General features: G+C 40.0%; 1 protein-coding gene across 1 annotated transcript; it reads right to left on the reverse strand.

Annotated features, from left to right (window-relative positions):
• Window positions 1-2175: 2175 nt before the first annotated feature.
• Window positions 2176-24963, reverse strand: IntS9 (integrator complex subunit 9). Its single transcript, XM_080265767.1, has 14 exons — window positions 24955-24963; window positions 23917-24105; window positions 20324-20526; window positions 18372-18573; window positions 16639-16728; window positions 15112-15268; window positions 13348-13528; window positions 10321-10453; window positions 8385-8487; window positions 7963-8060; window positions 7076-7183; window positions 5257-5442; window positions 3588-3740; window positions 2176-2533 (listed from the first exon to the last, which is right to left on the reverse strand). The coding sequence occupies exons 1-14, from the start codon at window positions 24961-24963 to the stop codon at window positions 2417-2419; spliced, it is 1929 nt and encodes a 642-aa protein (XP_080121893.1). The 3' UTR covers window positions 2176-2416.

Genomic DNA, 24963 nt, shown 5'->3' on the forward strand with positions numbered 1-24963 from the left:
ACCTGTAAGCACAGGCTGTCCCCCGCCTCAGGGGGGACAACTTGGAGACGACTTGGACCAACACAGGAAAGAATGATGGTGGGTTGTCATTTATGGTTCACTCTTGGTTAGGTGACTTTGGGAAGTTGAGTTGACGTAACCCCCCTTTTTTAATGGATTTCAATGTACCGATTTACGATAAAATCGGTATACGATAAGGAATGACTTGACATAACCCCATCGTAAAACGAGTAATGACTGTATGTATATATATATACAGTAGAACCTCTTTGGTCCGGACCCCTTTAATCCGGATTTCTGTTAATTCGGACAAAATTTAAAAATAATAAGCTCCAAAAATATGTTGAAAGTAATTCTAAAGTCATTTTCAGTATCGGCGCGGAAAGCGATCATCATTCGTTTAGTCTCGGATCACACTAGGTTGCAACATAGGCGCCTGTTTATACACACGCTAGCATTCGTTCCATGAACTAGTTCACCAACCATTTATATTTTTGCGCTGTATTTCAAAAGTTAATCCTCCTTACTATACCCCTTAATGTAAGTGTAGCTTCTGCAATGAATAAAGGTGTTAAAAGGAGGAGTTTGCTTACACAAAAATGGTTCAGAATATTCTGCAGTGTTTAGTGATTACTGTAGGTTATTTTTTGTACTTAAATGTGCTTTACTTGTACATTAAACATTAGCTTCTTGCCCATATGGGCATTATCAATATGCCAAAGATGACAATGTATTTTTTGCCTACATAAGTTTTATTTTTATTCCAAATATTTCAGTTAATTAATTAATTTATTTTTTTGCCTACACGGGCCTTAGTCACTTACTACAATTTAAAATGTAGGCTAGTTTCTTGTCATGGCCTTACCTGTAAATTATGCAATACATTGTACATGATTAGTTTGGTTATTTTAGTATCCTTTCATCTTTTGCAGTTACGTAGGGTTGACATATGCCACATATGATAATAATTAACAAACATACCATATGTAGATAGTTTTTGCTATGAACTGGAGATTACCCTGATGGTCCGGACAATCTGCTAATTCGGACAACCCTTCCCCCCATATAGTCCGAATGAGAGAGGTTCTACTGTATATATATATATATATATACACAGTAAAACCTCGATACAATGGACTTCAATAGACCGGAATTTGCTTTTATCAGACTCAAGGAGCTACCGGACTAAATTCCTATATATCAGAAAAAGTCCAACAAAGCCAGAAGCAGTCCAGACTGCCTGACCACTTCAGCTATGTTCACCACAATAAGATAAATAAAAGACACGTTTATCAGTGTACAGTACAGTACAGTATTATTATATACACTATACCATTTGATTAATGTAGTGAAGTTATAACACAGTACAGTACTGCAGTGGGAGTCAAAACAGTTTAAAAACCATTCATGCGATCTGGACTAATGTCTGATATATCGGAAAAAGTCCGGGTTAGCAGGGGGAAGTCCGGATGTCGCTGTTATCGGAATTTTGCATTTTTCGGAATGGTTTGAGCCCCAACTAGTCCGTTATAGTGAGGTCTTACTGTATATATGTATATATATGTATATATATATATATATATATATATATATATATATATATATAGAATCTTTAAAATAACATACACAGAATGGTTCAAAATCATCATCATCATCATCCAGACCTTCTTTCCCACCCAGGGTGAGAAGTAGCAATGTCCAGACAGCATAAACTTGCCCAATCCAAATAGGCCACACTTCCATTCACTCATTATTCAAGCCCCCGGAATCCTGGCTCTGCCGGATATGCCAGAAACATTCACCACATTCTGCAGCTTTACACCGCATAACCGACTGAGTCAATACGGACGCTGCCATGCTCACAAGGGATGCCAAAATCACTGATCACGCACTTCTCCTCACAAAATTCATCCAGCCAGCTCAATCTCGTCAGTTCCCTAGCCTCACCGACTTCCAATCCTCTCTTCCTCACACATTCATCCACCATATCTCTCCTCCTTCTCTTTGGCCTACCTCACCTCCATCCTCCTTCAAATTCGCTCATACTCAATTAAAGTTGCACAATGACATGTTAAATTAGTTCACTGACAAATTCCTACTGTACTTGTTCTCACCTTACAATCTACCTCAGATAAAAAAATTTACACTGCATTACTGTAACTTCTTGAGCCTGAGTATGCCTTCATGTAGTATTCTTGCTCTCTCCAAGTACTGTATATTCAACTCATGGAAGATTTTCTGAGCAGGAGTAAGATACAGCCTTCATTAACTCTTTCACAACTGTACTAGGATGCACTCATAAGCAGCACAAAATAATGTAGCAGCAGAAAGAATAATCTGTAAATGACATACTCTGGTTGAAGACAGTAATTATTAGTTCAGGTAAAAGTTTAATTATACCTGTAGTAATCTGTCTTCAGAAATGACCAAGGCATTCCAACAGTATGTCCCGCAGCTTCTCACGAAGTTTACTGTTGGCTGATATGATGTGGGTCGAAGCATCACTGATTTTTATAATCATGTCCTCATTTCCCTGAAAAAAGGAAAAACATGCAAAAGCAAATTATTAAAATAAACACTGCAAACTTTCCATGGGAGTGTAGATGGTTTTCATTCAGCTATGGGACAGCCCTGCAGAGGCAATTGCTTGCCTGCAGCTCATGGTTCTGCTTGGCCACAGACTGGGGTTGTTCAACAACAGCTACATTACATCCCTCCTCACAAATGATGGTAAACTGTATGGATTCAGCTGCCTCATTTCACTAAATGTATGTGTTTGTATGACTATTTTTGACCCATTAAACCCCATTAAAAAAAAAAAAAAAAAAAAAAAATACTGTGTATTTCTCCTAGGAACAACTGTACCAAGCCTGATGTGAACTGGGGATGAAATAAAGGAATGGCACCAAAATGAAAAGAGTTTGGAAGAAAAAGAAGAAAGAATCCAAGCAAATACAGCACGGTCTTCACGTAACATGCTTGCATTTTTCTTCACAACTGAAGCTTTAAGTACATAACCAACAGTTCTATTTCCTGTACAGAAAGTTCTTGGTTTATTCCACCTTTTTTCACATTCCTTTCTAATATTAAGTCCATAAGAATTTACAGAAATATGGTCGACCATCCCCTTCAATCTGGTGATGTCATTTTACTGTAAATTTATTCATGGTAAATAACTCAAAGTCAAATGGCCACCCCTTACGGGATTATGGCGTCTAGCAATAGATAGATAGATAGAACTAATCACAATTTTATTAAGTTTGGAATTTTCTAACTGGAAGGGTTAGCTATGACTTCAATCTACTCCTTCATTCATGGGGCTGAATAAAAATTTTGCACAGAAACCTCTGGTGGAGGTGTCAAAAACAGACAGATCACCTAGTAATAGGGTTAAAGTCCCATTGCTACTTATAAAGCTGATTTGTTATTTGCCCCAACATGCTATACCAGGTGTATGGAAAAAGTTGTGATAATCTGTAATACATCTAAAACATACAGAGTAGCAATATAATGAGGACTAACTGTTTTTTGGAACATATAACCTGTATGCTTCCAATTACATCACCACCCCCAGTGAAAGATCTTACCAGTGTGATGATATAGACACCAGGATGTTCTTCCACTCTGGCATCAGCAAGGCCAGCCTGAGCCAATCGCTGCAGCAGGTCATCCACATTTAAGTTCCCATAAGGATAACAGTGTGGCACTGAGTTACCATCATCATCACTATCTTCTAGAGGCTGCAAGTAAGATTCACTAATGCTTATACAGCAATACAAGAACTATTAAAAACATAAATGGCATATTATTCTTTATAAGGCAAAGTACCAATTGTATATTCTATTCTGACTACCAATACTTAATACTATTAGACTGAAGGAAATCCCTGTCTTTTACATGGCTAGATTTTACCTTAATTTGCCATGTGCAAGTTAGGCCCTCACATACTTATTTCATCCTGGCTAATATCAGACAACTTCATTCAGCTGACAATAATTGCTCTTCTGGAGGTACTAATAGTTCTTATCTGATACAGGCCGTACTAACAGAAGAGATCCAGATTACAGTAATCCCTCAATTATCCAACGTAACAGAGCCAAAGGCATGTTCGGAAAGTGGATCCGTCCAGAAAATGGACTTCTCCTCTGGCCCCTCTTTGTACGTATGGTAACCTTTGAAAGCCAATGTAAAAGGCCACTACAGTGCATCATACAACACTTGTTCCTGTTGTTTGACACTACCCTATCTGGTCAAGCAGACCTATAAACCAAAGCCATGCAATTACCATGGCCATGCATGGAAAATAATACTCTTTTAAAATGCAGGAAGTCGACCATCCCTCATCAGTCTTACCCAGGATCTCCCACTTCTCCAAAGTCGGCACTACCCTCTTCCTTTTCCTTGCTGGAGGAGTCATCATCACACACCCCTGGAGGAGGCATGCATGGAACAGCAAGGCCTGAAACAGGCAGGGAACAACCACAATAGCCACCACGTGCACCGCCATAACAACTGTCCGAGAAGAGCTGTTCACTACATGCTCGTTGGGTGGGAACTGGGAACGACCGAGGGGGAAGGGGGGGTCCCCAGCAGATGCTGGGTGAACTACAGAGCCAGACAGCGTGGTGCAACCGGGTTATTCCCTGCTGGGCAGGCGAAAATATTTGCACGGCCACAATTTCTTCCCAGATGCAAGCATTTCGACAAGATAAAATGGAAAAATGTACATATGACGGCTTAATAATGCCAGATCACAGTGTCCGGGTAATGCATCATTCGGATAATGAATGTCCGGATAATCGAGGGATTACTGTACTTGCTTTACAATAGTACTTGAATTCTACTGACTGCCATTAAATAAATTAATAATGACATTAGAATGATATGGCCAAAAATATTAAACAAACTAATGGTCACCAGGAATACATATAAGTTCACATCAATCTTCCATCTGTCAAGAAAAACACTACAAACATAATGTAGTACCCCACACACAAAAAAAAAATAATAATAATTTTAAAGAAAATCATCCACTTTTATTTTGACCCACTCAGGGACTCAGATCTAGGATACTAAGTCCAGACATTTAAGGCTAGAGAATCAATAATTTTCCCCTGAGCAGTATTATGAACCATGAACAATTAACCCCAACCATCCTCATGACTGAGCCTTATGGGCTACCTTTGGTTGGAGTGCCTTAACCAACATGATTACCACACACATGCACACACGCACACACACTCACACACAAATTACCTTGAGAACATATTTATTGTCCTGAACATGAAGTGCTGCGGTGAGTGTTATGGTGTTGAGGCCAGGTCGAATGAGGGTTGGGGCCAAAGAAAGGGCCAGCTGGGGGTCTACACTCACCTTCCCCAGTCCCCGCCCCGCTCCAACACTCACCACCCCGCCCCACTGGTATGTTATCGGCTCTTCATCCTGTAATTTTAAAGCAAGCCCTTACTCTGGTGCTGGAGAGGGAGAGGGATGTCCTTCTGCAGTGGCATCGATATGGCTCGGTGGCTACTCAGTTACTGAAATGTCTCTCAACTCCCTACTTGTTCCTCAAAATGAAGATGATAGACTGCAGGACAAGGGCAACTTTAGCCTAGTCTGTCTAAAAGGTTCACATCTAGATGAGCCTAGAACAATACCAAAAACAATAACAAACCTTACTCTCTCTCTCCCTCCCTACCTATCTTCTTCCTTTCTTATCCCTGTTAATCAGAGAAAAGATCTGGGAAACAAATTATCTGAAACCAAGCAATGTACAGTATAGGGACTGTTAGGAGAGCAAACAGATTATAGTAACCGGATTCATGGATAGATGTCTATATATTTATGTATCTATCTATGGCCAGATGCCTTAATCATGGAAGGGGCCACTGAACAAATCATCTCCATGCCATCCTGTCCTCTCCCATCAGGCTGTCCTTTCTCAAACTCACAACACCCTCACTTATAGGGTGAACATTAAAATTTAAGCAGAATAAGTAACCATATAACCAAATTTTGGCACCTGGTGGTTTAGTGGGTAATTATTGCGCTCCAGTCGGATTGAACCGGTGAAGGTTTATATCCAAGGGATGGTTGGGGTTGATTGCTCATGTAATGCCACTCAGGGATGAGTGAGGCTGGTCACTCTCATCTTAAATGTCGAGACCAACTACCTAGCCCCGGGCTCCTACGCTCCTCTTGGGGCAATGTAGGATTGGATGATGATGATGATCATCATCATCTTTCTTGCATGACTCCCTAGTACCCCCACACATTAACAGTATTATGTTCTCATCACGTCACCTTATTAAAAAAAAAGGGGGGGGGGGGGAAAGGAGGAGGGAAGCTTGAGAAAGCTTGTGATGATACAATAATGGCTGACAAGAAAGATACTTACAATAAATGGAGAAATAAACCTTGCTTGGAATGGCTAATAGCATCTATTTAACTTAACTACAGTGAGCACAGACTATGTGGAGATGGGGTGGAGATGTATATGAGAGAGGGGGGTGTGAGTTGGGAGCAGGGCAGTGAAATGGCGGGGGACAGGGCGACTTGGAGGTGATTTGTTTGTGGCCACCCCAAACGGGATTGAGGCGTCTGGCAATAGATAGATAGATAGATACAGCTAGCTATACAAAGCCAGAACATTATGAAATTTTACCAGAAAACACTGACCAGACTGGATCACCCAAACCAAATTTTACAGCAACTGGCAAAATTTATTACCAATGGAACAAAACAGGAAAAGATTTTCAGAAAAATACACATTAGATTTTCACTACCAGATCCCAAGTCTAACAGCTAAAAGGCATATCTTCCTGTCTGTGTACATACTGTATAGCCAGATGTATCAATACTAGGAGGGGTTGCAATGAACAAACTGTGTCCATATCCTAACACCCTTTCCACTGTCTTTAGGCTGTCCTCCCTCCAACTCATACCACCCTCATTCATGTAACTCTCCACTCCATCCTTTTACCTCATTCTCAGTCTCCCCCTCTCCCTCCATGTCTTTCATGTACATTCTCTTGGTCAACCTCACATCATGGACAAAATAAAATACAGCACTAACCAATGTGAGTGTCAGATCGGTGCGGTGTGGTGCATTAACAGGAGGCTTCAGGTACACTTCTGGTACCACAAGTTTCCCTGGTTTCAATTCATTTATCAATTTTCTAGCCTGGAAAAGATCAGTGAAAAAATATATAAATTTTTATCATCTAATCAATGACATATGTGATGCATCTGACTTAATTTCAGTATAGTCCCATGGTATATTACTTTAAAGTTACTTTAAATTTAAGGGATCAATATATTCCTAAAATTCAGCAACCTTTAATTACATCAAAACCCATTTAACAACATATACACCTCCACTTTTTTCTTCCATATACAGTATTTTTCAGTCTCCCCCAATCAGTTTCAGTGCTGTACTGAATGGGCTTTCCCATATGTTTCAAACTTACATATCACAACATTCAAGCTTACACATTCCACAGTGCTATATTTACAATGGTTAATCCCTGCATCACAATGGTTCTCTCCTAAGCTGAATAAAATACTAAGGAGGCACCAACATTAAAACAGATACCATCATACAGTAAAGATAGTTTCTGGCTAACACCTTCATTACAAGATGTCACACCTGAGGCAACTAAACTGTCAAATGAGAGCCACAGGAAAACTTACAAAAATGTCATCATGCTAAATGATATCATGGTTTCCGATATGTATATGGTAAACTCACCATTTTGGATGCAGCTGCTCCAATATTCATGCATTCGTACACAAGCTTCATTAAAATATAAATAAATAAATAAAAATTAAAAACAATAATAATTCTGGAAAGAGTGGCCATGAACGGATGGCTTGGATATCATTTGGTCCTCCACCATCAGGCTGCCCTTCCTCCAACTAACACCATTTATCTAATTCAAGGAACAAAAAAAAACGGCATACCTGTGTAAAGTCAAGACTGGTGTCTATCGGACAGTAAACTGGACGCATTGCCAGTGGCTGGAAAGGTGCTAAGGCCTCGACAAAATCAAATTCTGGCTCTGAAAAATGGTGAGAAAAAATAATAACAATGGTCAGAAGTTCATATAACATGAGGTAATAAAGATCACAAGAAAAAAATGCTAGTCAACAGTAAAAAAAAATATAGGTACCGTAGTTAAGAAAATGGGAAATTACAACTGAGAAATACACTATATCATATAACATGAGATAAAAATACTTTACTCCTCCACTCAAACTTTTCAACCTCAGCTGAATGTAACTGTCTAGAGGTATCAAGAATGAAATACTGAATACAAACACACCATGTTGATAAAAAGGTTAAGAACCACCACAGCAATTTACAAATCCAACTGTTATCATACCAGTAAAGAGGATGGCATTGAGTGGACTGCTGCCCCACATGTCAATAAAATGAACTGCATCCCCAAACCTCAGGCTAGGATGGCCACAGAAGACAATGCACGGCTGAGGAAAGAGAACACAATAACCTTCAATGTAACTTAATTTCTTGCACTGACGGGGCTTACTAAGGCTGTGCTTACTCCTCCATTTCAAAAAGTATATCCCAGGCAACATAAAATTGTCAGGAGATGGCACCACATGAAGGCGTCCCTCTGTAGCACCATTTCTTACAGTCTAATATCTAAGCAACCTCTGTTACAGTGGTTTCGGCGATAGCACTGTTCTTCTGTTCTTGGATCTGGCCGTATTATCAGTCTTGAAACTTTTCTGTGTTTGTTCTAAGGTCTGCGAAATAATGAAGAAATGCAAAAGGAAGATGTAGCAAAGAGAGGACATAAAACTGACATCCAAGGATTAAATGCTTTGAATTATGGTAGCCTAGTTTTTGGCCTCTACATCTTAAGGAGATAATGTGAGAGTAGCTTTTTTTTTCTTTTTTTTTTCCCCCATATATTACCTCTCGCCAGAAATGTCTTCATGCTACATGCAGGACAATATCACAGTACAATATATTACATGCCAGGCCATACCATTGTGCTGTTTTATGACCAAGATGAAAATGTAGTCAGATACAGTTGGGAACAATTGTCTATCAATCTATCTACTGCCAGACACTTTAATCTTGTAAGAAATTGCCACAAACAAATCACCTCCACGTAGCCATGTCCCCCGCCACTTCACTGCCCTGCTCCTTGCTCACACACCCCTCTCTCATATACCTCTCCACTCCACCCCTCCACCTAATCCTTGGCCTCCCTTTCCCTCTCACCTCCCCCCCACCTCACTCACACACACTCTCCCCGTTGGTCTCTTGCTTTCTATCTTCTCCACATGGCCAAACCACCTCAATGTATTTCCCCTAACACTTCCTATCACATCCACATCCACACCACAACGCTCCTTCACTTCCTCACATCGCAGTCTGTCTTTCCATGTAATTCCACATGCTTCTCTCAAATAACTAATTTCCACTGCTCTCACTCTTGACTTGTGTCCTTCCAACAAGGCCCAAGCTTCACTTCCATACATTAGAGCTGGAATCACAACACTGTCATGCAGCAACTGTTTTACTTCCCTGCTCACTTCCATGTTCCTTATCACTGCTTTCAGAGAACCAGCAACCTTTCTTCCTTGTTGTAGCCTTTCAAGCACTTCACCCTCCAAACTTCCATCCTTACTCATCACACTACCATACCCAAATACTTAAATGCACCCACATTTTCCATTCCTTCATCATGCAACTTCACTGTACATCCAGTGACTTCATTTCTCTTGAAGACCATAACTTTACTCTTCCTTTCATTTGTCTTTAGATTCCGTTTCTTAAGCACTCTCCTAAACTCAGTCACCACAAGCCTTGCAGTTCCTCTTCATGTTCTTTTAACAATACAGTATCATCTCCAAACAACAGTACAGTGAGATTCCAAACACTGCCCTCCCTCATTAGGGCCACTCCAACATCCACTGCCTTATCTTGTATCTCTTATAACCCCATCCATATACAGACTGAACAAATGCGTGCCTAAAATTTCACCTATACTACTTCTCACTCCCCACCAGCTGATATTTCTAGGCTGAGAGAGACCTGGTATCTGTTTCTGCCCATTAATGATCCTATTTGGCATGTAAGGGAGCAGAGTGATAGACATGCCCTAATTGTGAACTAGACACAATGGAACAGTATGATTTTATTTAGTATGAAAAGGAGCAGAATGACAGACATGCCCTAATTGTGAAACAGACACAATGGAATAGTTCAACTTCTACCCTAGAATATACCAGATGCTCTTCTGATGGGAAAAAAAGGTTGGGATAATGACACTGATGATTTCCTACCTGCCTGTACTCGCTGCTGAAGCCCTCAGCATGGAGACACTTGAAAGGTTTAAGTCTGCCATGGCGTGTGAGATGAGCATGAGGGAATGGGTCATCAAGGTTGTACACTTTACCCTGCTTACTCGCTGACAACCTAAGCAACAGAGAACATTAAGATTTAGTTCATCAAGCAACTAACGACAGAAAACTAAATACTTTTCACACTGCAGCACAATATTTAGGAATAGCACTAGTTCTTCTTGACATATACAGTAAACTGTTCACAGAGCAGCTGAACACAGTAAACTCTCGATATAACAAACTAACTGGTGCCAGACCCTTGACGTTAAAGCCAAAAGTTTGTTAAAGGCTAACACAATGCTGTTCAGTAATTCCCCAGACATCACGACTTTAACCGAACAAAGATCATTAAATACAGAGCATCGTTCAGCTGTACACTTGTACACAATAACATGCAGCTAGTTCTAAGTGGCTCTTTTTCTCAATAAATGCTGGTAGGTGGGGGCGCTCACCATCCACTCACTCGACATAGTGCTGCCCTCAGGTGACTGCCCTTTCCTCTCTTCCTTCCTTCCTTCATCTTCTGTCTTTTCTTCTTTCATTCTTTCCTCTTCCTTCTCCCTACGGGTGACTTTACACTCTCTATTCTGTCTTTCTTTCCTTCATTCTTTCCTCTACTTCTGCCTTTGGGTGACTCTACACTGTGTGATGAGCCAAATGGTTTCCTGTACACCAGGAACCCATTTACTATGCTGGGTGGTAACCATATAAACAAATCATGGTGCCTGGTGGTTTAGTGGGCAATTAAGGGACTCCAATCAGACTGAGCCAGTGCAGGTTTCTATCCAAGGCGTGGTTGGGGTTTACTGCTCATGTAATGCCACTCAGAGATGAGTGAGGCTGGTCACTCTCGTCTTCAATGTCAGGACCAACTTGCCTTGCGCCAGGCTCCTATGCTCCTCATGGGGCAACACAGGATTAGATGATGATGATGATGATGATGGTGATGATGAAGATGATGATGGTGATGGTGATGATTTACTAACTTATGTGTTTATTCTTAATTTTCACAAAATAATTGCACTGCAAATAAAGACTGCAAGTAGCCCGTGTGTGTGTGTATGTGTGTGCGTGTGCGTGCGTGCGTGCATGTGTGTGTGTAGGGATGCCACGCTGGTCAGTGTTTCTGGGGCACTCATTATTTTACTGATCAAAATTCATTATATAAACATAACATTCGGCCTGCTCAAGGTGGTTGTTAAGACCAAAATTCGTTAAAAGACGGTTTGGTATGTCAAGAGTTTGCTGCATTTTGGAATGCAATTAGTTCTTTGTAAACAGTACACAGTAAACCAGAGCTGGGCACCGCAAACGAATATTTACTTCAGTAAATGCAATTCTGCAAACTCAAACCATTACCTTCCACAACTGATAATCCACAAACTTCTTGATATTTGCAGTTCCGTAAATGCAAACGCAAACACATCATTTGTATCTCTTTCAGCACCACAGCATGAATTGCACTTTATTCTAGATACCATTAGAGGATTTTATTAAGTTTAGGATGATATTTTTCGTAATCAAGGGGTTCTCAATCATCTCTAGTTACTCATCCACTGCAATTATAGCTTTATTTACTCTATTCCGACTAACAATATGAGGCTTTATGAAGTTTAGAAATGTCTGTAGTACTGAATGGGATATGAAAAATTATATTCATAGTAAAACTAAAATACATATTTCAAATATTATTATACTAGTACTGTATATTAGACCGTTTTTACTACAAAAAAGGGGTAAATCATTAACTATTGTAGATAAATGAATTAAATAATTACACTTCACAGCTCACACCTGACAAGTTGACACACCATTGCACCTCAATTCCTCAGCTCCAACCTCCTCAGTCTTCATCCTTAGTCACAATCAGACTCCTCCAACAACAGAGACAACTTTATCTCGAGCAGGTCCATGTTGCCCTTCATAAAAACAAACTGCTCAAAGTTCTCAGTGGTCAGGCTGCTTTGTGGGCAGGTTTGCATTTGCAAGATTACTTCAGTGTTTGTAAAACCACTAATTGGGTAAAATTTGTCGCAAATGCAAATCCGCAAACAAAATCACACTTACACAATTGCAGAATTTGTGGGTTGCGGAGGTGACTGCATGCCCAGCTCTGCAGTAAACACACAGATGACAAAGCAACCTCTGATGCAGTATTGTAATCAGACTGAAGGTTCTATATGCACATATAGATAAAAAATATATATATATACACAGGCACTTTCATCAACATTCATGGCTGTACACAGTTTCACCCTGTTACTTTCACACACTTTCTCCAAATGTTCAAACCATTTCACAAGGCTAATAAGCATCACTTTATAAACATTTTTGGCATCTAAGTGTCCAACTTAATCTGCAAACTTTCAGTCCCTCAGAGTGGCAATATACAATACATCCATCTCACCATTCTCATTTCAGTACACTTAAATCTGAGTTCTTACTATTTCTCTACCCATGTTTCACCGCCACTGCGCACCATTTTCCTTACACAAGAAGCCATAAGTTTCCTTTTAAAACATGGAGGAAGATCCTTCATTGTCAACAGGGACAACTTAGAAAAGAGCTCTTACTCCTTGTATAAAAGAAAACAAAAATTTTATTCTAAAATGATCATTACAATGTGGGGATGGAAAAAGTGCAGGAATATGAGATACACAGGACACAGAGACAAGACAGCATTTGGGACGAGAGGAGATTCAGAGACCTATACCCATTACTACATTTCACATTTTACTCACAAAATGCCAGCAGCTGGACATTGTAGTTAGTGGTAAAGAACTCTTAACACTGTTCCATCTCAAAGGATGGACATTCATTACAGCATGGGTTAATCCTGGCATTACTTTAACCCTTCCTGATTAAACAATCTATCCTAAACTAAATATAACTGTCTGATGGTATCAAAAATAAAACCTGACATACATACTGATGAAAAGCGTGAGAAAAACACTGACATCAACTTACCACTCTGAGAATATGTTGGAGTATGCAAGGGAATTCTCTGCTCTAGGTGAAACAAAGTACATGGGGATAAGTGAGAGACCCAGGTTATCCAGATGATTGGAAAGGCATTCAAATAGGTCATACACTACACCACTGGGGTAACAGGGCACCAAAGCATTACCTCCATTACGCACTGTCTGGGCTGAAAAAGTGAACAAAATAAGAGTATTAGAACAATACTGATATAAAAATTCATGAGCTCATAAGGTTAATATGGCACTCAACTAGGTTCCAAACTATGCCTCTGAGGTAACAGGGAACCAGAGCATCACCACCATTATGCACCATCTGTGCTGAAAATGTGGAAAATTTATCGCATTAAAGCAACAATGACACCTGCAGAAATTTCTAAGTTCATAATATTCCTCATTCCGGTATATACCAGCCTTGTCTTACTAAAAATTTACTTAACTGCTTGTTCAGTGATGAAAAAGCTATGACCTTTTTTCAATATGCTGTATGAGAGTTTTTGCTCATACTGTACAAGCATTGTGATCCTGCATTAAGCCTTACTGGGTCATGTACGATCAATATTTTCACTCACATGATCACCAACACGCAAGCTTCCAGTAGCATGTTTGATCCAAGATGGCCTTTCAACTCGTCACTCTTGGCTATATTAGTCACGGCAGCATGGTACAAGTTCAAGCAACAAGTGGAGTGCAGTAAAGTGAAATAACTACCAGCTTAGGTGAGCTGGAAACTTGCGTTTTGACTTATTTTTGGTGGCAAGCAACAAGAAAGTACATTATCAACATCATCATCATCCGGACCTCCTTTCCACCCCAGGGCAGGGTAAGGAGTAGCAACAACTAGACAGCCAAAGTTTACCCAATTCATTGGGCTACTCTTCCATTCACTCATCATTCAGGCCCTCGAACTCCTGGCTCCATCTGACAGGCCAAAAAAATTTCACCACGTTCTGTATATACCTATCTGACAGAGCCAATCTGAATAATGTCATGTTGAAAAAGGTTGCTAAATCCATGGTCACGCACTTCTCCACACAAAATTCATCCAGCCAGCTCGACCTCTTGTCAGTCCTTAGCCTCACCAATTTCTTGGCCAACCTCGCCTCCTCCCTCCAAATTCGCTCAGATATACATGTACCTTTTCCATCATTCTATTGTCATCCATTCTCTCCACATGACCATATCATCTCTGTACACTCTCTCTGATTCTGGTGTCCACGGACTTCCTCACTCCGCATCTTTTATGGATCACATTATTCCGTATCCTATCCACTCTCTGTACTTCACATACATTCTTCAGCAGTCCCATCTTCACTGCTCTTACTCCTGACTTCTCATTTTCATGCCACACTATAGTCACATCCATATGTTAAAGTTGGTACTATCACTCCTTCATGTAAACCTCACACAGCTGCAACACTCAAGCCTCTGTTTCTTATCAAGGCCTTCATAGCACCAGCTACTTACCTTCCTTGTTCATTCTACTTTCCACTTATTTGCACATTTTCCTCCCTTTTTAATCACTGTGCCCAGGTACTTTCCAAGAAAGTACAGTGTGGTGAAATAACTACCAGTTTAGGTACGTTGGAAATTTGTTTTAAACTTTGTTGGGTGAGTGACCCATCGCCATAAACATATCCTCAGTGAACCCATGTCATAACTGACTTGATATATGATAAATCATTATGCAATGACTTTATTCAAATGAATCCTCATTGTAAAACAAGGGTGTGCTACATTATAAGACACTTACCCACAGCAACACAGAATTCACCTAACATGGAATCAGGGTTGAATATGGGCGTGTGGTTGAGTGCTGTCATGATCAGGACGTCAGCATTCTTCAGTGCCGCTTGATCAATGGGGCGTGGGTGTGTGGTGAGTGTGGATGACCCACTGAGATATGCAAGCTGGAAATGGGAACAATGATTAAGCTGCTGTAGTTTTTCAAGTATTGAATAACATTTCGAGCGTGGTAAAACGATTAAAGCATACATGTTATCTAATGAAATGCAAGATATGAAACTACATTTGTTAATGTGTCCCCAGGCTGATCTGAACATGATTCTGGGTGGACTGTAGGCTGAAATTCCCTGTTTGCAGCCCACCATCCTTCCTTCATGGGACAGGAAGGGAAATGTGGGATGTTTATATAGCTGAGCAGCAGAGATGTCCAGTTATATAAATGCCACCACTGGAAGGTATCCTCTTCATGAGAGCTGATACAGCATAAACATATAAATACACTTAAAAATAATTAATCATTCTGGCTATGAACTTTGGATTATCTGTATTCTCAATGATAGATATTAGATCTTCATCTCAAGAATATAATTCTACACCATAAGTTAGGGGTGGTAGGTGGGGGCGCTCACCATCCACTCACTCGATATAGCGCTGCTCTCGGGTGTCTGCCCTTTCCTCTCCTCCATCCTTCTTTCCTTCCATCCTCTTCTGTCTTTCTTTCCTTCATTCTTTCCTTGTCCATCTGCCTACAGGTGACTTTACACTCCCTCTTCTCTCTTTCTTTCCTTCATTCTTTCCTCTTCCTTCTGCCAGTGGGTAACTCTACACTGAGTGACAAGTCAAATGGTTTCCTGCACACCAGAAAACCATTTACTATGCTGGGTGGTAACCATATAACCACAGTTTGGTGCCTGGTGGTTTAGTGGGTGATTATTGCTCTCCAATCGGATTGAGCCGGTGAAGGTTTATATCCAAGGGGTGATTGGGGTTGATTGCTCATGTAATGCCACTCAGGGATGAATGAGGCTGGTCACTCTCATCTTAAATGTTGGGAACCAACTGCCTAGCACAGGGCTCCTACGCTCCTCATGGGGCAATGTAGGATTGGATGATGGATGGATGGATGGATTGACAACACAATATTACACTGCTAAAACTTTTCACAATTTTGCCATAGCTTACACAGAAAAAAATGTTACAGCTATACCATACAGAAACAAAATTCCATGAAACATGTACAAGACATGAGACATTGTTAATTGTTACTTACTGCTTAAAGAATACACTAACAATTAAAAATTCAAGAAATTCACAGAAAAGACAGAGTACGGTATTGTACTTTAATAAATATCACCAGACCTTCCATGATATGAGCAAAGGAACTGACTACAAATATTAATCAATATTTATTATTTAAGAAATGTATTATTAAAATTAAGAAATACACACACACACACACACACACACACACACACACACACACACACACACAAGCAAGTAACAGTAATACTATCCTTAAAAAAATACCACCAACCTTTTCATGATCCGAACATATCAACCAATTGCAGCTACCCAGACAATACCCAGAACTGACAGCTGTAACCTTCAGTGCTCCACATATGTCCTGCAAAGCAAATTATTTTTCACTAATGCTTGGGGAAAACTGAGGATGAGGTGGAGGAAAGGGGCTGATGGGTACATAAATGAGGATGGTGTGAGTTGGATGAAAGACAGTTTGATGGTAGACGACACAGTGATATGGAGGGAATTTGTATGTGGACACTTCTCCCAGGACTAAGGCATCTGGCTACAGATAAATAGAACACACTAGTATCTGATTGCTGTGGTCAAGCCACAAATAGAGTACAGAATAATGTTAATCAATGAAGGAGTATTTTTGGTTACCGTACCTTATTAATCACATTTGCCACTGAGATTATCACCAAAAAGATTCTCACAGACACTAAGATTAAACAACGAAAAACAGGAAAGGAACTGTAAAAAACAATATGTGGTCTGAAGTATATGAAGATGATATGATATTCTTCATATCTTCATCAAAATATGAGGTAAGCATTCTATACTCAATGGCCCTTATTCTCTTCAGCTTTGACGACTTTCTAACATCTCTTCCCTTCCAGTTTCTATTTGCATATAACATGTTAATATTTTCTTTTAGCTATGTTATTTATGTAAGGTGCTCTATACTGATACTAAAATGACATAAATAATATACAAGAGAATAGTAAGATGCACAGCATGTAAAATATATTTCTAAGGAAAAGCTGCTATATCTGGGAGGAGTAACTAAAGAATTTTATAAAATGCCAAGGAACAACTGCTAGAAAACTCTTTCTAAATTGTCAAGAAAGACCTGCTAGAAAACTTTATAAAATGTCAAGGAAACCCTGCTAGGAAACCTGATAAAATGCTAAGGAAGAGGTACTAGAAAACTTATAAATCACCAAGGGACGACCTGCTGAAAAACTTTATAAATGGAAAAGGATGATCAGCCAGAAAAATTTTAAAATCACCATGAAATATCTAGTAAAAAACTTTATAATTTCCTGCTAGGAAACCTGATAAATTGCCAAGGAAGAGCTGCTAGAAAACTTATAAATTACCAAGGGACAACCTGCTGAAAAACTTTATAAACTGCAAAGGATGACCAGCCAGAAAAATTTTTAAATTGCCATGAAATATCTAGTAAAAAACTTGATAATTTCCTGCTAGGAAACCTGATAAATTGCCAAGGGAGAGCTGCTAGAAAACTTATAAATCACCAAGGGACAACCTGCTGAAACACTTTATAAACTGCAAAAGGATGATCAGCCTGAAAAATTTTTAAACTGCCATGAAATATCTACTAAAAAAATTTATGGATTTCCAAGGAAGAAATGCTACAAAACTTTATAAATTGCCCAAGAAGAACTAGCTAGAAAACTTTAGGAACTCCCAAGGAAGACCTGCTACAAAACTTTTTACATTGCTGAGGAAGACCTACTAGAAAACTTTATAATCTGCAAAGGAAAAGCTGCTAGAAAACTTAAAAAATTGCCAAGTCAGAGCTGCTAGAAAACTCAAAATAAATAACCAGGGAAGTGTAGCTATAAAACTATAGGAATCATCACAGAAGGGCTGCTAGAAAACATCGGAAATCACAAAGACAGAACTACTAGAAATATTTAAAATATGCCACACAAATTTCCTGAAAAACTTAGTAAAACAATATGATCCCAAGTGGGCCAGATGCAGCCAACTCCTCACCACTTTCTCCTTGTATGCAAGTATCCTGACATGTGAAAGAGCCGAGCTGATAGATTTGTGGGAGTATGCAGGCTGCCACATTTTTGGAGATTTGACATCTGACAGTGGCTGAGGAAAAGATCTAAGGTAGTTCTTCCAGCGATGAGCATGGCGAGCCTTGGGGGTACGTTCTATGTATTCCACCAGCTCCTCCATAAATATTCTGAAATTGACTGTATATGAGAAGAATGCATGTAACAGGAGTGTGAGGCTGGACAGTTGGAGACTGTACACTGTTACTTATCCCAGTGTGCAAGAAGGTCTCTTTTTCATTATATTCGTTCATCTCCTGATAATTTTTTCCACTTACAATAGATTCTTCTAGCTGAAGGGGCTTGATAAAGACTTGTTACCCAAATTCATGGACTTACATAAAGCAAACCTTCACCAAACTCTATCACCTCCAGGCTCTTTCAATTACAATACGAAAAAATTATTTATAAAGTGGTCGATGTAGTGCTGCTTTGGGTGTCTGCCCTTTCTTCTCTTCTTTCCTCCATTCTTTCCTTTCCTCTGCCTATGGGTGACTTTGTACTTCCTCTTCTGTCTTTCTTTCCTCTTCCTTGTGCCTATGGGTGACTTTACACTACCTCTTCTGTCTTTCTTTCCTTCATTCTTTCCTCTTCCTTCTGCCTATGGGTGACTGCACTGAGTGGCAAGCTGAATGGTTTCCTTTACACCAGGAAAGCATTTGCTATGCTGGGTGGTAACCATATAACCAAATTATGGAGCCTGGTGGTTTAGTGGGTAATTAAGGTGCTCCAATTGGACTAAACCTGTGTAGGTTTATATCCAAGGAATGGCTGGGGTTTATTTCTCACATAATGCCACTCAGGGATGAGCTAGGCTGGTCACTCTCATCTTAAATGTCATGTAGAGATGTGCCGATACCAAGATGTTGGCTGATACCGATACCGGTATGGATACCCACTTTTCAGCCGATACCGATACCGATACTAACAAATGGCTGATACTTTGCCAATACCGACACTGATGCTTTTTTATTTTTATTTTATTTTGATTTATTTGATGCCAGTAACATGAGTGTTGTTAATGCAGAAGCAAGATAGTAATCGATATATAATATTAATATATGATAATGTTACATCATGCATGTAATTATAATGTAATATAATATCACAACCATCTGTTTATCAGTGTCATGAAACATGAGTGTCTTGAATCACATAATAAACCAGAAAAGTATCGGAGTACTGGCCATATTTCTACCTTGCCGATACCAATACTAAAAAAAAAAAAAAAAAAGGGGGGGGGGGGCGATACTGCCGATACCAATACTATCGGCACATCCCTAATGTCAGGACCAAATTGCGTAGCCCTTGGCTCCTACATTCCTCATGGGGAGACACAGGATTGGATGATAGATGAAGTAGTATTCAGACAGAACAACTAGAGCTGTAATAAAAAATTAATTGAAATATGGAATTATAACACCACAAAAGGAAACGACAAGAGGGAGACCAAAGATGAAGTGGTGGGATGAAATGGACAGGTATATAAATGAAAGTGGTTCGAGCTGGAGGAGGGGCAGTCTGATAGCAGAGGACATGGTGACACAGAAGTGGCTTGTTGGCATCACCAGCTCCAGGATTGAGGTGTCTGGCTATTGATCAACAGACAGACAGACAGACAAACAGATAGACAGATATACAGAGAGACTGATGGATAGGTAGACAGACACAGATAGGAAGATAGATAGATAGACAAACAGATAGACAGATATATAGACATATTGATGGATAGGTAGACAGACATAGATAGGAAGAAAGATAGCTAGACAAACAGATAGACAGACATATAGACAGACTGATGGATAGGTAGACAGACATAGATAGACAGACAGACAGATAGACAGAGATAGATAGATATACCGACTGACAGACTATTTGCACCTTCCTATCTGCATAGTGGGCTCTGTCATATAAACGACCCCTTTGAATCCTGTCCCGTTGGTGATAAATGGTAGAGCCAACATGCTGTGGTAGTTTGACACTAATATCGCATCAACCTCAGAAAAGTCTACCAGGCTGGAGGTGGGAGGGACGAATTCAGGAGGTGAGTCGATGAAGATTCGGCTCATACATTCTCGCAGTTCCTGGGGACATTTGTTTTGTCATTAGATTAAGGTAAAACAAAATGTTAATCTCACTTCAATACTTAATCTCAACATCAATGACAAGTACCGTAATATCAAAAGAAGGCAGTATACAGTACATGTATGATACGGTACTGTACGAAAAATTACATCAAGGCCATATGAGCATTACATCATCATCATCATCATCATCATTATTCTATTTCCCACCTAAAGATAGGGTACCGTATGCTAGAATTAAAAAACAAGACAGTGAAAACCAGCATACTGCCCATTACATACAGTATTGGTAAACTATATATGGCACAGTACATCATCATCATCATCATCTGGACCTCCTTTCCCACCCTAGGGCAGCGTGAGGAGTAGCAATATCCAGACAGCCCAAATTTGCCCAATCCAATGGGCCATCTTCCATTCACTCAAAATTCAAGCCCCAGGAATCCTGGCTCTATTGGATATGCCAAAGACATTCACCATATTCTGTAGCTTCACATAAATGTAACCGATTGAGTCAATTTGGATGCTGTCATGTTAAAAAGGGGTGCCAAATCCTTGATCATGCACTTCTTCTCACAACATTCATCCAGACAGCTCGATCTCATCCCCTGGCCTCACCGACTTCCATACCTCTCTTCCTCACACACTCATCCACCATATCCCTCCACCTTCTTGACCTACCTCACCTCCTCCCTCCTTCAAATTCAATCAGATATACCTTTTTCACCACTCTATTGTTGTCCATTCCCTCCACATGACCATACCATCTCAGTACACTCTCTTTGATTCTGGTGTCCACAGACTTCCTCATTTCACATCTTTCACGAATCACATTACCTCATATCCTATCCACTCTCTGTACTTCACATACATTCCTCGGCAGTCTCATCTCCACTGCTCTTACTCTTGACTTTTCATTTTCATGTCACACCATAGTCTCACATCCACATGTTAAAGTTAGCACTAACACTCCTTCATGTAAGCCTCACGCAGCAGCAACACTCAAGCCCCTGTTTCTTATCAAGGCCTTCATAACACCAGCTACTTTCTTTCCTTGTGTAATTCTATTTTCCAATTCTTTTGCACATTTTCCTCTCTTTTCTGTCACTGTACCCAAGTATTTGAACTCTCTCCCCAATTCCAGTCTCTCTCCATTCACTGTAACATCACACTGAAAGTCAACTTCTCTCTCGATAACCATCACTTTACTCTTATCTACATTATTCTCAAGACACGACACACAGACATCAGCAAAACTCTTTATTAGTTTACCAAGTTCTTGCCTGGTATTTGCATGTAGCGCTGCATCATCAGCATACAATAAAATTGAGATATTCCATCCATCACCATTCATTACCAAAGCCATCTCTCTCCATTATTCGTGTTTTTACTTCTCTCATCATCCCATCCATATATATACTGAACAACCATAGGGACATCAAGCAACCTTGTCACACACCATACTGTTCATGAACCATTCACTTAGATGCCCATTTACCCTTACACATGCCTCACTACCATCATAAAAATACTTGATGGCACCTATAGTAGGCCAAATCTAAATTTGCGGCTAGGGTGGGGCACGAAGCTCTGTACAGTGTTGCCACGTTTTCCATAGCGCGATGCCACCCCCCCCCTCTCTCTCTCTCTCTCTCCTGAGGAAGAGTGACTTTCACTTCTTTATTTTTTTATTATATCTAATTATATTTAAAAATATTTATTATTGTTTTGCATATGTTGCCAGATGACCTCGCTGGTGCGGCGCCATGATTTTTCATTCAATCACTCTCTCCCTCCTTCCTTCCCTCCCTTCCTCCATCCCTCAGCACCTCCTCTGGCCTGCCTTCTTCCCCCCCCCCTTCTCTCTCTCTCTCTCATCTATGGTGTTTTAGGATACATTTTGGTTATTTTCTTTAACATTATATTGTACATATTGTAAATTTGACTTTATTTTCACACCTGCCAGGCAGTAAGGGCACAAAGTAAAGTGACACGAGGAGGGTCTCGCTGGGTTAGTCTGGGTCTGTGTGAGTGTTGCCGCTCACGAGGGTTTAATGAATTATTTTTTCTTTAACTAAGAAATTAGCAATTGTGACATTATTACCCACCCCAGAAATACGGTAAAAGCCAATAAAAGTGATTACTTTTTTTTTTTTTAGCAACACGTAAAATATTTATGCCACGTTTCTGTATTGCCGTATAAATATTTCATGCATAATAAGTTTACTGTTCTTTCATATATTATAATACACACGTTAACATTGTATTCATATGTGTTTATAGTATTTGTCATGCCTTTTACATATATAACAGCCGTTTCATATCGCGAGTTTGGGAAACATAGCACCACTGTACAGAGGGTCGCGCCACACCCTGGCCGCAAGTTTAGATTTGTCCTTCCATAGAAGCTTACCATTTACACCATACATGAGCAAAACCTTCTAAAATCCTTTTCTGTCTATTTTGTTGTATGCTTTTTCCTGATCCATAAATGCCACAAGCACCTTACAGTCCTTCGCACAAGCCTTCTCCACTATCTGTCTCACCGCAAATACCGGTATTTGATCCACACATCCTCTGCCACTCCTGAAGCCACCCTGTTCATCACTCACTAGGACATCTTATATCTCTCTTATTTTCTCTATAATAATTCTTCCATATAGCTTCCCTACCACACTCAATAAACTTATGCCACGATAATTCTTGCACTCACTTCGCTCACCTTATTTTTGTACAGGGGTACAATCACAGCCTTTTACCACTCTGCTGGCACAGTTTCACTCATCCATGCCTTCTTACATATCCCCAATAAGCTCTTCATTCCACTCTCTTCACTACACTTAATCATCTCTGCATCCACGGCATCAACCCCTGCTCCTTTCTCATTTTTCAGCCACTTCACATTGTTCTTCACCTGCATGAGTGTCACATTTTCTGGCACTGCATTCCTTCTCTGCACACCCCCAAAAATAATCATGTTTACAGCAGCTCTGCTCTCTCTATTTCCATTCATCAGTCTTTTAAAATATCCTTTCCATCTAGTCCTTATTTCATCCCCATGGGTTAATAATCTACCACTTACATCCATCACACTTCCACACTTCTTTCCATTATCGCATCTACATTTCCGCACCTCTTTCCAGAACAACTTTCTATTTTTAAAGTAATTTGCAACCATTTTCTTCCTATATCATCATTTACCTCCACTTTCCTCTTTACTAGTCTATCTGTGTGCTTCTTGCTCTCAATATATTCAGTTCTTATCTCAACTGGGCCCCTGTCTTGTAACCACTCTAGCCACTTCTTCCTCTTTTCCTCCACTGCTCTCTTAACCAATTAATCATGATAATAAACAATCCACTAACACTGTATACATATGGTTGAACATACCCCTTCCAACTGTGAATCGGCATCACGAGGAACCCACGTACTGAGGTTATTCAGCCGCGGTGATGAGACAAGAGGCAGCGGAAGAAAGTGGCTCACACTGCTCATGTCAAGTCCACAATCCAGCATAAGAGTACATGACTTGAAGGTGATGACATTGCATGGCTTGTTGGGATGTCCACTCAAGCAGTACTGAAATGACAATACTGTATAAAGTAAATGTTAAACTGCTGGGTACAAATAAGGGCACTTTTGCAGTTTTGGACAGTCACACCTCTTGGTTTAGTCAGGTTAGATTAAGCAGCTTCTCAGTATCAACACTTATTCAACAGAGACTCCAGGCAGCTCAGCCTGGTGTCTGGCCGTTTCTCAATATCAACACTTCCCGGCAACACTTACTCAACGACGACTCCATTAGCTTGCCCTGGTGTCTAATAAATTAATACCAGGAGTACATAAGAACATAAGAAGAGAGGATAACTGCAGTAGGCCGGTTGGCCCATGCTAGGCAGCTCCTAGAAGAGTAACTGAACTACTAGAATCAGATAAGGATAGCAAAGAAGAAGGCTTTCCCCCACCCTCCAAACCCTCCAGCCGAAGCCAGCAGGAAAATGTCAGAAAGGACACCACGCAGTATAGAAAAACTGGCGTGGACATTTTACAGGAAAGTGTGAAAGAAGAATAGACACTATCATAGTGTAACCTGAAACTATCACAGTGTAACCTGATAGATTATCATAGTGTAACCTGCTAAGATTATCACAGTGTAACCTGAACATTAACATGGCACAAAAGTTTGTAGCTGCACAGAAAAATAGTAAGTATTAGGAGGTGAACAATTATTCTGATTAAGGAGTCTCTCATGTATTCAAACCCGTAATTAATCACTCTGCAGTGATGCTATCTATCTATAGAATTAATCACTCTGCAGTGATGCAATTACATTTATCTTACCGACAGTTAACGTTACACTACTTGGTAGGTCTAACATCATTCATCCTGTACGGTGTGAGTTTTTATTGTGATGACAACTAGACTTACCAGTTTCAT

The sequence above is a fragment of the Coenobita brevimanus genome, chromosome 16, assembly GCF_032717465.1.
Source record: "Coenobita brevimanus isolate Jiangsu-jjx chromosome 16, ASM3271746v2, whole genome shotgun sequence".
Classification (NCBI taxonomy): domain Eukaryota; kingdom Metazoa; phylum Arthropoda; class Malacostraca; order Decapoda; family Coenobitidae; genus Coenobita; species Coenobita brevimanus.

Excerpts from the sequence above, each read along its gene's own strand:
- IntS9 (XM_080265767.1), bottom strand. Across the intron at positions 16,729-18,371 it reads TTGCATACAAGGAGAAAGTG|GACATATGTGGAGCACTGAA; the intron begins GTGAGGAGTTGG and ends TTTGCTTTGCAG. Across the intron at positions 3,741-5,256 it reads ACAATAAATATGTTCTCAAG|CCTCTAGAAGATAGTGATGA; the intron begins GTAATTTGTGTG and ends TCTTACTTGCAG.